Here is a 14,581-nt window from a genome sequence, read left to right as displayed (position 1 = left end):
GGAGAGTCCACAGCCCCCGCCCGTGTTTCTCAGATGGGCGACTCCCTAAATTTATATTTTTCTTCTGGCACTTTATATACCCTGTCATTTCTCCTACTGTTCCTTGTTCCCTCAGCAGACAGACTGGGGAATAGGGGAAGTTGGAGAGGTATTTAAGCCTTTGACTGGGGTGTATTCGCCTCCTCCTGGTGGCCATGTTCAGTATTTCCCAACAGAAAGGAATGAAGCTGTGGACTCTCCTTATACAGAAGGAAATGAAATTATCTGGTAAGCATAATTTATGTTTTTGGCTGATTATATAAATCAAACAACCCCAGACGAAAGCTAAAAAGTATCATAAGATCACTGCTCCTTAGCCTTTCAAAACACCTCATATTTATTATTAGTCCAAAATGATTAAAGGACCAGTCAACACATTAGATTTGCATAATCAACAAATGCAAGATAACAAGACAATGCAATAGCACTTAGTCTGAACTTCAAATGAGTAGTAGATTTTTTTATAACAAATTTCAAAGTTATGTATAATTCCACTCCCCTTGTACCATGTGATAGCAATCAGCCAATCACAAATGCATATACGTATAGTGAGTTCTTGCACATGCTCAGTAGGATCTGGTGACTCAAAAAGTGTAAATATAACAGACTGTGCACATTTTTATTTAATGGAAGTAAATTGGAAAGTTGTTTAAAATTACATGCTGTATCTGAATCATGAGAAATTTAATTTAACCTGAGTGTCCCTTTCAGACATCATATTCTCAGCCCACTGGTTGAGCATGAGCTGGGCAGGGCTGTATGTGGATTTGCTTGTGCAATGTTAAATGAGGATGGTTGATGCCACCTCTGTTGCCCAGAATACAGATGTACTTGTTCCCTGGTTGAGAACATTATCCACCTGCACCTTGTTTAATGGGGCCCTATAACTTGTTTTATTCAATAATTAGTATTTTAGTTTATTATACTGTAGAAATATTTAATGTATTTGTCTTTTGTTGTTTTAATTTGTGTTTTACAGGTAAATCAATTTCAAAATGAACACAAAACAGAAGCCATTTTATAAAGTATAAATAAATAATATGATTCTTGTATTAAGATGGATTCCATTATAAAGAATAAACTTTCTTTATTTTCTTTATTCCTTTCCTTTTTTTAGGTGGACAAACACTTGAATAGTTCATATCCATCCGTCATTACAGGAAGCATCAGAGTGATACCACAGACTCCAATAGTCTTAGACACTAATATCTATTCAAACATTGGGGAAATCACAGCAGATATTTGATGAATTTGCAGGAACTGTACAGCAATCATTATGTACAGAGAGTAATTTAGTCATCAAACAAGAGGACAACATTTATTCCTTATCTAGTGAAATGAACATCACAGAGGATAAACCACACACATTTACTAAGTTTTCAAAACATTTTAAAGAAGGGAAAAGTCTTAAGTCTAGCCAAATGATTCATACAGATAAGAAACCATTCAAATGTACAGAATGTGAGAAAAGCTTCACATCGAAAGGAAGCCTTATGTATCACAAAACAACCCACACAGGGGAGAAACCTTTCACATGTAATGAGTGTGGAAAAGGTTTTGCACAAAAGAGTAATCTGAAAATTCATGAAAGGAGTCACACAGGAGAAAAGCCTTTCACATGTACAGAGTGTGAAAAAAGTTTTACACGAATGGATCATCTGAAAAAGCATGAAAGAAATCACACAGGAGAAAAGCCTTTCACATGTACAGAGTGTGGGAAATGTTTTACAGAAAAGAGTACTCTAAGAAAACATGAAAGGATTCACACAGGAGAAAAGCCATTCACATGTACAGAGTGTGGAAAACGTTTTACACAAATGAGTAATCTGAAAAGTCATGAAAGGATTCACACAAGAGAAAAACCTTTCACATGTACAGAGTGTGGAAAATGTTTTACAGTAAAGAGGGATCTGAATAATCATGAAAGGATTCACACAGGAGAAAAACCTTTCGCATGTACAGAGTGTGGAAAATGTTTTACACAAATGAATAATATGAAAAAGCATGAAAAGAGCCACACAGGACAAAAGCCTTTCACATGTACAGAGTGTGGAAAAAGTTTCACACAAAAAGATAATCTGAAAAAGCATGAAATGAGTCACACAGGGGAAAAGCCTTTCATATGTACAGAGTGTGGGAGATGTTTTACAGAAAAGCGTATTCTGAGAAAACATGAAATGATTCACACAGGAGAAAAGCCTTTCACATGTACAGAGTGTGGAAAACGTTTTACACGAATAAGTCGTCTGAAAACTCATGAAAGGATTCACACAGGAGAAAAACCTTTCACATGTTTAGAAAGTTGAAAAAGGTATCCCATGCCAGTCAGGTATCACAAAAACATCAAATATTTACACATAAAATAAACTTTATATGCACAGTGTGGAAACCTTTTAAAAATTATCCTAAAGAGAGCAAACTCTCTAAATAGAAGCATCAAAAAGGATGTTATTGTAAATAGTAGTTTTTAAATCCCTATTACAAAATCTCCCTATTGAAAGTGCTCTCCTGCTGTCCTTTGTTCCTCTATATATGTGTACCTCAGTTTCTCTCGTATAAATGTGATAGAATCCAAACACCACACAGGAATATACAAATCTGTCCTCATACTGACCAGTTTACACAACCATTCACCACTAAAGCACCCCCGGTGTTGTTTATTAATATGCCAGTGTTAGGAGTTGTACATTTGATTTACATAGGGGAGAAAATAATTATATTTACAGAATAAAGGAGTCTTTATATGAATAGAGTGTTAGACAATTATATAAACAAGAACATCAGTCTCAAATGATTGACATCTGGGAGATATATTTAATGTGCACATTATGTGGATAAACATTTTCTTATAGCAATAGATGCTTAGCATTGTAAATGTTATATACCAGAGGAATTACTGATAGAAAATGTATTTCTCTTGTAAGGTGTATCCAGTCCACGGGTTCATCCATTACTTGTGGGATATTCTCCTTCCCAACAGGAAGTTGCAAGAGGACACCCACCCCTAACCCCCACCTCTAGTCATTCTCTTGCAACTCTCGACAAGATAGGAAGTCTCAAGAGATATGTGGTGACTTAGTGTAGTTTTACCTTCAATCAAGAGTTTGTTATTTTTAAACGGTACCGGCGTTGTACTGTTTTACTCTCAGGCAGAAATGAGAAATTGCCTGGAGGTTGATGATCTTAGCGGTTTGTAACTAAGGTCCATTGCTGTTCTAACACATAACTGAAGAGTATGGGAAAACTTCAGTTGGGGGAACGGTCTGCAGATTACCTGCTTTGAGGTATGTTCAGTATTTTTATTTCTAGAGAGATGAATAAGTTCTAGAAAATGCTGACAGAGCCTTGTTTATTTGAGGTAAGCTAGATGCAGTGATTTAACAACGACTGGGATCATGCTTACAAAACAGGGTAATACTCGTGTTAATACTCATATTACTTAGTGACAAAACGTTTACATGCTTTCATAAATAGAACGTTTTTTCTCTGAGGGAGATAAGTCTTTATTTGGGGCCTAGTTTCCACATGGCTAGTCAGATACTCCTAGGAGTATTTTCTTAAGGCCCCTCTGACATCCAGTACATGGTGGGAGGGGCCTATTTTCGTGTTCTAGATACGCAGTTTCCTTCAGACTGAGACATCCAGCTTCCCTAGAGGAGTCCTCTGGCATCTGAGGACCATCATAAAGGGTTTATTTCTCCACTAAATCGTATTTGAGGGCAGGTAGGAGCCTCAACAGAGCTGTGGCAAGGTGCTCAACTGTCTATTACCAGTGGTTGACGTCTTTTAAATCCGGTTTGGGGGTTAATCATCCATTTGCAAGTGGGTGCAATGTTGCTTTAGTCCCTTACACATACTGTAAAAATTTCAAAGACTTTACTTTATTTTTACACTGTTTTGCAGTTTAAGTGCTAGTTTTTCTCTCTTAAAGGCACAGTAACGTTTTTGTTTAATTGCTGTTTCACCTTTATTAAAGTGTTTTCCAAGCTTGCTTGTCTCATTACTAGTCTGTTAAACATGTCTGACATAGAGGAAACTCCTTGTTCAATATGTTTGGAAGCCATTGTGGAACCCCCTCTTAGAATGTGTACCAAATGTACTGAAATTTCTATAAACTATAAAGACCATATTATGGCGCTTAAAGATTTATCTCCAGAGGATTCTCTGACTGAAAAAAGGGAAATTATGCCATCTAGCTCTCCCCATGTGTCGGAACCTATAACTCCCGCTCAAGTGACGCCAAGTACATCTAGCGCGTCTAATTCTTTTACCTTACAGGACATGGCAGCAGTTATGAATGCTACCCTCTCAGAGGTATTGTCCAAACTGCAAGGGTTACAAGGAAAGCAAGACAGCTCTGGGGCTAGAACAAATACAGAGCTTTCTATTGCTTTAATACCTGTGTCCGATAAACCCTCACAATACTCAGAAGCCGAGGCAGGAGAGCTTCTATCTGTGGGTGACATTTCAGATTCAGGGAAGGCGTTGCTTCAGTCTGATTCTGAAATGACAGCGTTTAAATTTAAGCTCAAACACCTCTGCTTATTGCTTAGGGAGGTTTTAGCGACTCTGAATGACTGTGAACCCATTGTAGTTCCAGAGAAATTGTGTAAGATGGACAAATACTTTGCAGTGCCTGTTTACACTGATTTTTTTCCAGTCCCTAAGAGGTTTTCGGAAATTATTACTAAGGAATGGGATAGACCAGGTGTGCCGTTCTCTCCCCCTCCTGCTTTTAAAAAGATGTTTCCCATAGATGCCACCATACGGGACTCGTGGCAGATGGTCCCTAAGGTGGAGGGAGCAGTCTCTACCCTAGCTAAGCGTACAACTATCCCCGTCGAGGACAGTTGTGCTTTCCTAGATCCTATGGATAAAAAATTGGGTGGTCTCCTTAAGAAAATTTTTATACATCAAGGTTTTATTCTCCAGCCTCTTGCATGCATTGCCCCAGTTACTGCTGCAGCGGCTTTCTGGTTCGAGTCTCTTGAGGAGGCTCTACAGGTGGAGACCCCGTTAGATGATATTTTAGACAGGATTAAAGCTCTTAAGTTAGCTAATTCCTTTATCTCTGATGCCGTTTTTCATTTAACCAAGCTAACTACTAAGAATTCAGGTTTTGCCATTCTGGCGCGTAGGGCGCTATGGCTTAAGTCCTGGTCAGCAGACGTTACTTCAAAGTCTAAGCTTCTTAACATCCCCTTCAAGGGACAGACCCTTTTCGGGCCTGGTCTGAAGATCATTTCTGACATTACTGGAGGAAAAGGTCACGCCCTTCCTCAGGATAGGTCTAATAAGTTAAGGACCAAACAGAATAATTTTCGTTCCTTTCGAAACTTCAAGAGTGGCGCAGTTTCAGCTTCTTCTAATGCAAAACAAGAGGGAAATTTCGCCCAGTCCGAACCAGTCTGGAGACCTAACCAGGCTTGGAGCAAGGGGAAGCAGGCCAAAAAACCTGCTGCTGCGTCTAAGACAGCATGAAGGAGTAGCCCCCGATCCGGGACCGGATCTAGTAGGGGGCAGACTTTCTCTCTTCGCTCAGGCTTGGGCAAGAGACGTCCAGGATCCCTGGGCACTAGAGATTGTTTCCCAGGGATATCTTCTGGAATTCAAAGGTTCATTTTCAAAGGGGAGATTTCACCTCTCACAACTATCTGCAAACCAGATAAAAAGAGAGGCATTCTTACGTTGCGTTCAAGACCTTCTGGTTATGGGATTGATCCACCCAGTTCCAAGGGAGGAACAGGGGCAGGGTTTCTTTTCAAACCTGTTTATAGTTCCCAAAAAAGAGGGAACGTTCAGACCAATCTTGGATCTCAAGATCCTAAACAAATTTCTCAGGGTCCCTTCTTTCAAGATGGAGACAATCCGAACCATCCTCCCTATGATCCAGGAGTGTCAATATATATGTGCTTATCTCCACATTCCGATTCACAGAGATCGTCATCAGTACCTCAGGTTCGCCTTCCTAGACAGGCATTACCAGTTTGTGGCTCTTCCCTTCGGGTTAGCCACGGCGCCAAGAATCTTTACGAAGGTTCTAGGGTCTCTACTGGCGGTTCTAAGGCCGCGGGGCATAGCGTTGGCTCCTTACCTAGACGACATCCTGATCCAGGCGTCGACTTTTCAAATTGCCAAGTCCCATACGGACATTGTTCTGGCCTTTCTGAGGTCTCACGGGTGGAAGGTGAACAGAGAAAAGAGTTCACTCTCCCCTTTCACAAGAGTTTCCTTCCTAGGCACTCTGATAAATTCAGTAGAAATGAAATTTTTTCTGACAGAGGTCAGGATATCAAAGCTTCTAACTTCTTGCCATGCTCTTCATTCCACTTCTCGGCAGTCAGTGGCTCAGTGTATGGAAATGATTGGCCTGATGGTAGCGGCAATGGACATAGTTCCGTTTGCCCGCCTACATCTCAGACCACTGCAACTTTGCATGCTCAATCAGTGGGATGGGGACTACACAGATTTGTCTCCTCTGTTAAATCTGGATCAAGAGACTAGGGATTCTCTTCTCTGGTGGTTATCTCGGGTCCATCTGTCCAGGGGAATGAGTTTCCGCAGGCCAGAGTGGACTATAGTGACGACAGATGCCAGCCTTCTGGGCTGGGGCGCAGTCTGGAATTCCCTGAAGGCTCAGGGTTCGTGGACTCAGGAGGAGGCCCTCCTTCCGATAAACATTCTGGAGCTAAGAGCGATATTCAATGCTCTTCAGGCTTGGCCTCAACTGGCTGCGGTCAGATTCATCCGATTTCAGTCGGACAATATCACAACTGTAGCCTATATAAACCATCAGGGGGGAACAAGGAGTCCCCTGGCAATGATGGAGGTTTCCAAGATAATTCTTTGGGCAGAGGTTCACTCTTGCCATCTCTCAGCTATCCATATCCCAGGAGTAGAGAACTGGGTGGCGGACTTTCTAAGTCGGCAGACTTTTCATCCGGGGGAGTGGTAGCTCCATCCGGAGGTATTTGCCCAGCTGATTCAACTATGGGGCAAACCAGAACTGGATCTGATGGCGTCTCGTCAGAACGCCAAGCTTCCTCGTTACGGGTCCAGGTCAAGGGATCCCCAGGCAATGCTGATAGATGCTCTAGCAGTGCCCTGGTCCTTCAGCATGGCTTATGTGTTTCCACCATTTCCTCTCCTCCCTCGTCTGATTGCCAAGATCAAGCAGGAGAGAGCTTCAGTGATTTTGATAGCACCTACGTGGCCACGCAGGACTTGGTATGCAGATCTGGTGGACATGTCATCCTTTCCACCATGGACTCTGCCGCTGAGGCAGGACCTTCTACTCCAAGGTCCATTCAAACATCCAAATCTAATTTCTCTGCGTCTGACTGCTTGGAGATTGAATGCTTGATTTTATCAAAACGTGGTTTCTCTGAGTCGGTCATTGATACCTTGATTCAGGCTCGAAAGCCTGTCACCAGGAAAATCTATCATAAGATATGGTGTAAATATCTTCATTGGTGTGATTCCAAGGGTTACTCGTGGAGTAAGGTCAGGATTCCTAGGATATTATCTTTTCTCCAAGAAGGATTGGAAAAGGGATTATCGGCTAGTTCCTTAAAGGGACAGATTTCTGCTCTGTCTATTCTTTTGCATAAGCATCTGGCTTGCAAATAAGGTAGATTTGCGTACCAAACCTGGGTTTCTTCCTAAGGTGGTATCTAATAAGAATATCAATCAAGAAATTGTTGTTCCGTCTGTGTCCTAATCCTTCTTCAAAGAAGGAATGTCTGTTACACAATCTTGACGTGGTTCGTGCTTTTTTTTTTTTTTTTTTTTTTTTTTTTAATTTTTGTTTTTATTAAATTTTTCAAAAGAGAAAAAAAGTAAAATAAACAAGTACAGCAATTAGTACATCCAAAAACGTACAGTTTCAATTGCAAAACAAACATGAAAGATAAATAAAGAAATGCATTCTATACGTTAAATATTCATAATCAGTAATTACATGACATGGAAACAGCCAGAAGGAAGTAAAAGAAAACAGAAGGAAATATACGGTTTCTGTGACATTCGAAAGGCCGTTCTTAGGCCTATTTAGCATCGACGGTAATGGTGCTACAAAATAAAATGTACAAATATATATGAAAACAACTTTACACTAAATAAGGGACTATCCCTCGAGGCTATCCAACAAATTGTTAAAAATTCTTAGATATAAATGATACATCACTCTCATTGATTAGTCATACTATTCTTGGATATAAAAACATTATATATATAAGAGGAGGAAAAAGAAAGAACAATCAAAAAAGAAAAAAGGAGAGCACTCATAACCGAGCAAAGTTAGCTTAGCATTATGCTAGTTCAAGCTGTAACCTAAAATTACTACCAGTAGTTTTCTATATCAAGAATTTATTTGAACAAAAAAAAAAAAAAATATTTATCGGCTAGTGTCTTCTAGTCATATTCAAGCTGAAGCCATTATAGAGACGGGCTTGGATCCCGGAGGGGGGATGGTGCCCGGCCGGGAAATAAGAAGGAAGAGGGAAGAGGAGGAGGAAAAAAAAAAAAAAAAAGGGGAGAAGAGATGGGGGAGAGATTTTTCAACTAGTTATCTGAGCTATTTCTGTAGCATCTGATAAAGTCTAACCACTTGCATTCAAATCTGTGCTGATGACTTATTCCATTATTAGAACTATCAAGCTGTTCTAGTGTATATTGCGAGTGTAGCAGGTAGGTTAAGTTATTGATTGTTGGTGCTCTGCTGGATTTCCAGTTTTTCAAAATGAGGTATCGCCCCCCCAGAATTGCAGTGTTAATTAGCTCAATGTTAGGGGCATATTCTACTATGTCGTTCCGATCTACTAGAAAGATAACGTGTTGTAAGTCCAGAACTAGATGGATATTAAGTACTCTATTCAACCAAAATTGGATTTTACACCAGAAGTGTTGGATCTTTGGACATCGCCAAATCATGTGGACCAGGTCGGCATCAGCTGAGCTACAGCGAGGACACAAGTGAGCTGAGTTTCCACGCCATCTATTTAAGTTGGCCGGAGTTATATGGATACGGTTTATAAGTTTAAAATGTGACTCTCGCCATGACGCTGATAAAGTGGCGCGTTCCACCATTACTATGCTATGTTTAATTGTAACAGGCTCTAAGGTTTGAATGTCTCTGCTCCATTTTAAATGAATGTCTGACAGATTTGTTTCACCGGACTCGAGAAGCAACATTTTATACCAGTAACTAATTGCGTGTTTGCCTGCCTTAAATAGGGCAAGACCCATTTTAATGCCTGGATGTAGATGATCTCTAGCTGGATCTTTAATGGTCTCAGTGTACCAGTGCCGCACTTGTAAGTACGCATAGAAGTCAGTATTTTTAAGATGATATTGATTTTTTAAGGTAGCGAAGGTGGATACCCCAAGCGTTTCTGGATCCCTAAGTTGTACTAAGTGTTTCAGCCCCAATCTGGACCATCTACTGAATAATTTGTTCCTGATGCCTGGGATGAAGCACGGGTTCCCTATAATAGGTACATATTCTGAGATTTGTGGGATGTCCATCATGCACATCCTAATAAATTGCCAGGCTTTGATAGTGTGGATTATTGTAATTTTCGTTTTAACCTTATGAGGTAGGTCCTTGATAGGGCAGTGTAGCAGCGCCACTAGGTTGAATGGAGTGACTAGATTTTGCTCAATTTCATAGGAAGCAACAAATGATCCAGCAGTGAGCCAATCCATGGCAACTTTGGCCAAGCATAATTTATTATAAATCAGAAAACTAGGAAGTGATAAGCCTCCGCTTTGCCTAGGGAGCGAAAGTTTTTGTAAAGTAATGCGTCTCTTGCCCGTACCCCAAATGAACAACCTGATAGCACTTTCCAGACGTTTTAGGTCGGCATTTGTTAGGGGAATTGGAATGTTTTGCATTATGTAAAGTAGTTTAGGTAATATGATCATTTTAACCAGATTGATTTTTGCCGTCAATGATAAAGGTAACTTTACCCAGTTTTTGAGATCTAATTGAATTTTGATTAATAGTGGAGAATAGTTCAATGGATACCATTCCGCCGGGTCTGTGCTAATTTTAATTCCTAAATATGTAATGTATTGATCTGCCACCCTGAAAGGTGGAGAATAGTCTATACCCATTGGTCTGGTTATCCATAATAGATCAGATTTAGAGATATTTATTCTATAGCCTGAGAATGTACCGAATTTGGCGATTATATCTATAATTATTGGGATCTCAGATTGTGGCTTATTAAGAAAGAGTAACAGATCGTCCGCGTAGAGAAGTAGTTTAAGATATTTGTCACCCAGAGAAATCCCTTGTAAATGTTGTTTCAGCATTAATGCCAGAGGTTCAATTGCTAAGTTGAACAATAGAGGTGAAATTGGACAGCCTTGTCTCGTCCCTGTCAAAATCTCAAAAGTTTCTGTAAGGGAGCCATTAACCACAAGTACTGAAGAGGCCTTCGCATATAGGGCCTGGATACATTTAGGAAAGTGGTCCCTAAAGCCAAATTGTTCCATAGTAAAGAATAGGTGGTCCCAAATAATTGAGTCGAATGCTTTTTGAGCATCGACTGACAAAATCGCTGTTTCTTCCCTATTGGGTGCCTTATCTGTATGATAAAAGTCTAACAATAATAAGATTTTCCGAATACTAGCGGCTGGGTTCCTGTTCAACATGAAGCCGACCTGATCCACATGAATCAGCGAGCCAAGTACACGTTTAAGTCTGTTCGATAAAATAGTTGTGAATATTTTGTAATCTGTGTTGAGTAGTGAGATAGGGCGGTATGAGTCAATAAGTTCTGGATCTTTGTTCTTTTTTGGAATTAAGATCATTTTAGAGGCTGCAAAATATGCTGAGGGCACCTCACCCTTGCACAGGTAGTCATTAAATAGATTGACCAATGGGGTGTTAATCTCCTCTTTGAGAATTTTATAAAATTCTGACGGGAGCATATTGGGGCCGGCTGCTTTATCCAAACTGAGTTTATCAATGGCTTGCATTACCTCTATAGCTGTTATAGGTGTATTAAGTTTCTCTGCCTCGTCTAAGGGTAGCCTTGGGAGTGAAATTTTTTCCCAAAAACAATTTTTATTCTGTATGTGAATCTGAGGGGCTGCGTAAAGTTTTTTGAAAAAATTAGCAAAGCCATTCTTGATTGCCTCTTTCTCAGTAACTCTTATCCCATCTACCACAATAGCCTTAATTGGTTTAGGTGCAGTGTGTAGTTTCACCTGGTTTGCTAGGAGCTTGCCTATTTTACTACCATATCTATAATAGCTGGTTCTTTGACGCTGATCTTGTTTTATGGTCTGTTGGAGATTGAATGCCTCCCACTCCCGTTTTGATTTTATATATCTATGCCAGTATCATTCGGTGTCATAATATAGGTGTTGTATGAGTTACTGAGGCAGTTAGACAGCTGAATCTCCCTTAAGCGTAAGTTTGCTCTAAGTTTACAGGTGTATTGCTTAATTTCTCCCCTGATCACAGCTTTGGCTGCTTCCCAAAATGTTTCTGGTTTGGTACTGTGTGAAAGGTTTTGTGTCCTATATTCACTCCATCTTTCAGAGATGAATCTATTAAATGTTGGATTTTTATATAAATAGCGGGGGAACGTGTACCCTCTGTTTGGTTCATATATAGTGTTATCTAGACCAATCTCCAAAGATATAGGAGCATGGTCTGAGATAGTGAATTCACCAATTTGTGATTTAACCACTGAGCCAAGAAGTCTGTCTGACCCAAGGAAATAATCAATACGTGAAAATGATTTGAACTGTTTTGATTCATAAGTAAATTCTCGATTGTTTGGGAATATGTGCCGCCATATGTCCCTAATCTTAAGTGTTCGACAGAATGATCTAAGAATTCTTGTTGCTTTTTGAGATACTTTGACAGTTGTTTGTTTGGTGGTCTGTAATCTATCACTGCTGTTAAAAACCATGTTGAAATCTCCAGCAACTATCAAAGTGGTATCAACATAGTGCAGGAGTTTGGTCCTCAGAGATTCCCAAAAAGTATTATCAACAATGTTTGGCCCATATACATTACAAATAGTGTAAGTGTGAAAACCCATCTTTATTTTTAAAATAATGAAGCGCTCATTGGGGTCTAATTCTTGTGCTATAATTTTTAAATCTGTCCCTTTTTTTACCAGAATTGCTACCCCCCTTTTGCGTGAGGCGCAGGGAGTGAATATCACTTCCTGCAGCCAGTTAACCTGTAATTTTCTATGTTCCCTATCTGTGAGGTGAGTTTCCTGTAATAAACTTAGGTCCGCTTTCTGTTTTTTAATGTAGTTTAGAATTCTCTTTCTTTTTATCGGGTTAGTGATGCCCCCAACATTCCACGATAAAACCTTCAACTGTGGTATTTTACTTTAAACAAAGATAGTTGGGAGACGTCCGACGCCACCGGAAAAAAAAAAAAAAAAAAAAAAAAAAAAAGGGGAAAAAGAAGGGAAAGGGGGGAAAAAAAGCAAGTGAGTAAGAGAAGGGATCCTCCGCCGGCCAACCCCCACCCCCGGGTGCCCATACCCAACATGTTGTTAACCTTAACTTTACCCACATCCTTATCTGATGTAAAATTAAATTTAGATTCCATCAGCATGATTCTTAACTGATGCGATATACCCAGGAAAGCAGAGCAAAAAAAAAGAAGACATGATAGTCGTGAGATATGTGAAAGTAACCAGTAAGAGGCATTCATATACCCTCGGGACATTGCCCGCTAGTGATAAGATATGTACAAACACGAATTGTGACACCTACGGCCCTATTCCTTAACAACAGCCCGTTGGTCAATTTTATGTTTATCTAAAAAAGTCTTGGCCTCCTGAGGCGTATCTAATAGAATTAACTCATTATCCACGAAAAGTTTGATTCTAGCTGGGTATAGTAACCTGGCCGAGAATCCACCATTAATAAGCATGGTGCAATAAGGGGCCATGGCTTTTCGTTTACTGGCTGTCTGGAACGAAAAGTCCTGGAACAACAGGATTCTATTTTGGTCTATTTCTAGTTGCTGTAGTTTCCTGTAAGCTCTAAGAATAGAAATCTTGTCTTGAAAGTTAAGATATCTCACAACTATGGGGCGTTTCTGTACCGTGTTGTCTGATGAGCTTTTTACATTGCCAACTCTGTGTGCCCTTTCTACCTGTATGTTTTGCTTTTGTATTCCAAGTACTTCTGGCAATATTGTATCTGCGAAATGAATTAAGTCTTGATAGCTAGGAGTTTCTGGTAAGCCAATAATTCTCAAATTGTTACGCCGCGATCTATCTTCTAGATCTTCAATTTTATCACTAAGATAGTTTAGTTTGCTATTGTGTTGTTGCATAATTTGCTCTGATTTAAACGTATTGTCCTCGATCTCAGATATTCTAGTTTCCGCATCCAGCAACCTTGAAGAAAAATTCTTCATGTCTGAGACCAAGGTGTTAATCTCTGTTTTAATCAGATCAAATTGGGGAAGTAGTGATTGTGTTACTTGTTTCGAAATTTCTTCAATATCTGATTTACTAATGTTAAGAGCATTCATCTCAGCCCTAGAATCTGGGTTGGCATCTAAGCTGTTTCTTGGTTTCCTGTCTTTCACTTTTGCAGGCATTGTGTGAGGTTTAGGGGATAGATATTTATCCATAAATTCTAGTCATATAATAGCTGGTTCTTTGACGCTGATCTTGTTTTATGGTCTGTTGGAGATTGAATGCCTCCCACTCCCGTTTTGATTTTATATATCTATGCCAGTATCATTCGGTGTCATAATATAGGTGTTGTATGAGTTACTGAGGCAGTTAGACAGCTGAATCTCCCTTAAGCGTAAGTTTGCTCTAAGTTTACAGGTGTATTGCTTAATTTCTCCCCTGATCACAGCTTTGGCTGCTTCCCAAAATGTTTCTGGTTTGGTACTGTGTGAATGGTTTTGTGTCCTATATTCACTCCATCTTTCAGAGATGAATCTATTAAATGTTGGATTTTTATATAAATAGCGGGGGAACGTGTACCCTCAGTTTGGTTCATATATAGTGTTATCTAGACCAATCTCCAAAGATATAGGAGCATGGTCTGAGATAGTGAATTCGCCAATTTGTGATTTAACCACTGAGCCAAGAAGTCTGTCTGACCCAAGGAAATAATCAATACGTGAAAATGATTTGAACTGTTTTGATTCATAAGTAAATTCTCGATTGTTTGGGAATATGTGCCGCCATATGTCCCTAATCTTAAGTGTTCGACAGAATGATCTAAGAATTCTTGTTGCTTTTTGAGATACTTTGACAGTTGTTTGTTTGGTGGTCTGTAATCTATCACTGCTGTTAAAAACCATGTTGAAATCTCCAGCAACTATCAAAGTGGTATCAACATAGTGCAGGAGTTTGGTCCTCAGAGATTCCCAAAAAGTATTATCAACAATGTTTGGCCCATATACATTACAAATAGTGTAAGTGTGAAAACCCATCTTTATTTTTAAAATAATGAAGCGCTCATTGGGGTCTAATTCTTGTGCTATAATTTTTAAATCTGTCCCTTTTTTTACCAGAATTGCTACCCCCCT

The 14,581-nt window shown here is 39.6% G+C and overlaps 1 protein-coding gene across 1 annotated transcript in view; it reads left to right on the top strand.

Annotated features, from left to right (window-relative positions):
• The window catches only part of LOC128660008 (gastrula zinc finger protein XlCGF7.1-like), a 50,708-nt gene extending 47,921 nt beyond the window's left edge, over positions 1 to 2,787 (top strand). The window contains exon 2 of the mRNA XM_053713608.1: positions 1,157 to 2,787. Coding sequence (XP_053569583.1) covers positions 1,377 to 2,345 — 969 coding nt within the window. The 5' untranslated portion in view covers positions 1,157 to 1,376 and the 3' untranslated portion in view covers positions 2,346 to 2,787. The remainder of the gene's footprint in view (positions 1 to 1,156) is intronic.
• The last annotated feature ends 11,794 nt before the right edge of the window (positions 2,788 to 14,581 follow it).

This window comes from Bombina bombina, chromosome 5 (assembly GCF_027579735.1).
Source record: "Bombina bombina isolate aBomBom1 chromosome 5, aBomBom1.pri, whole genome shotgun sequence".
NCBI lineage: Eukaryota > Metazoa > Chordata > Amphibia > Anura > Bombinatoridae > Bombina > Bombina bombina.
The sequence above is the reverse complement of the archived record's forward strand: the minus strand, read 5'-3'. Positions and strand labels throughout refer to the sequence as shown.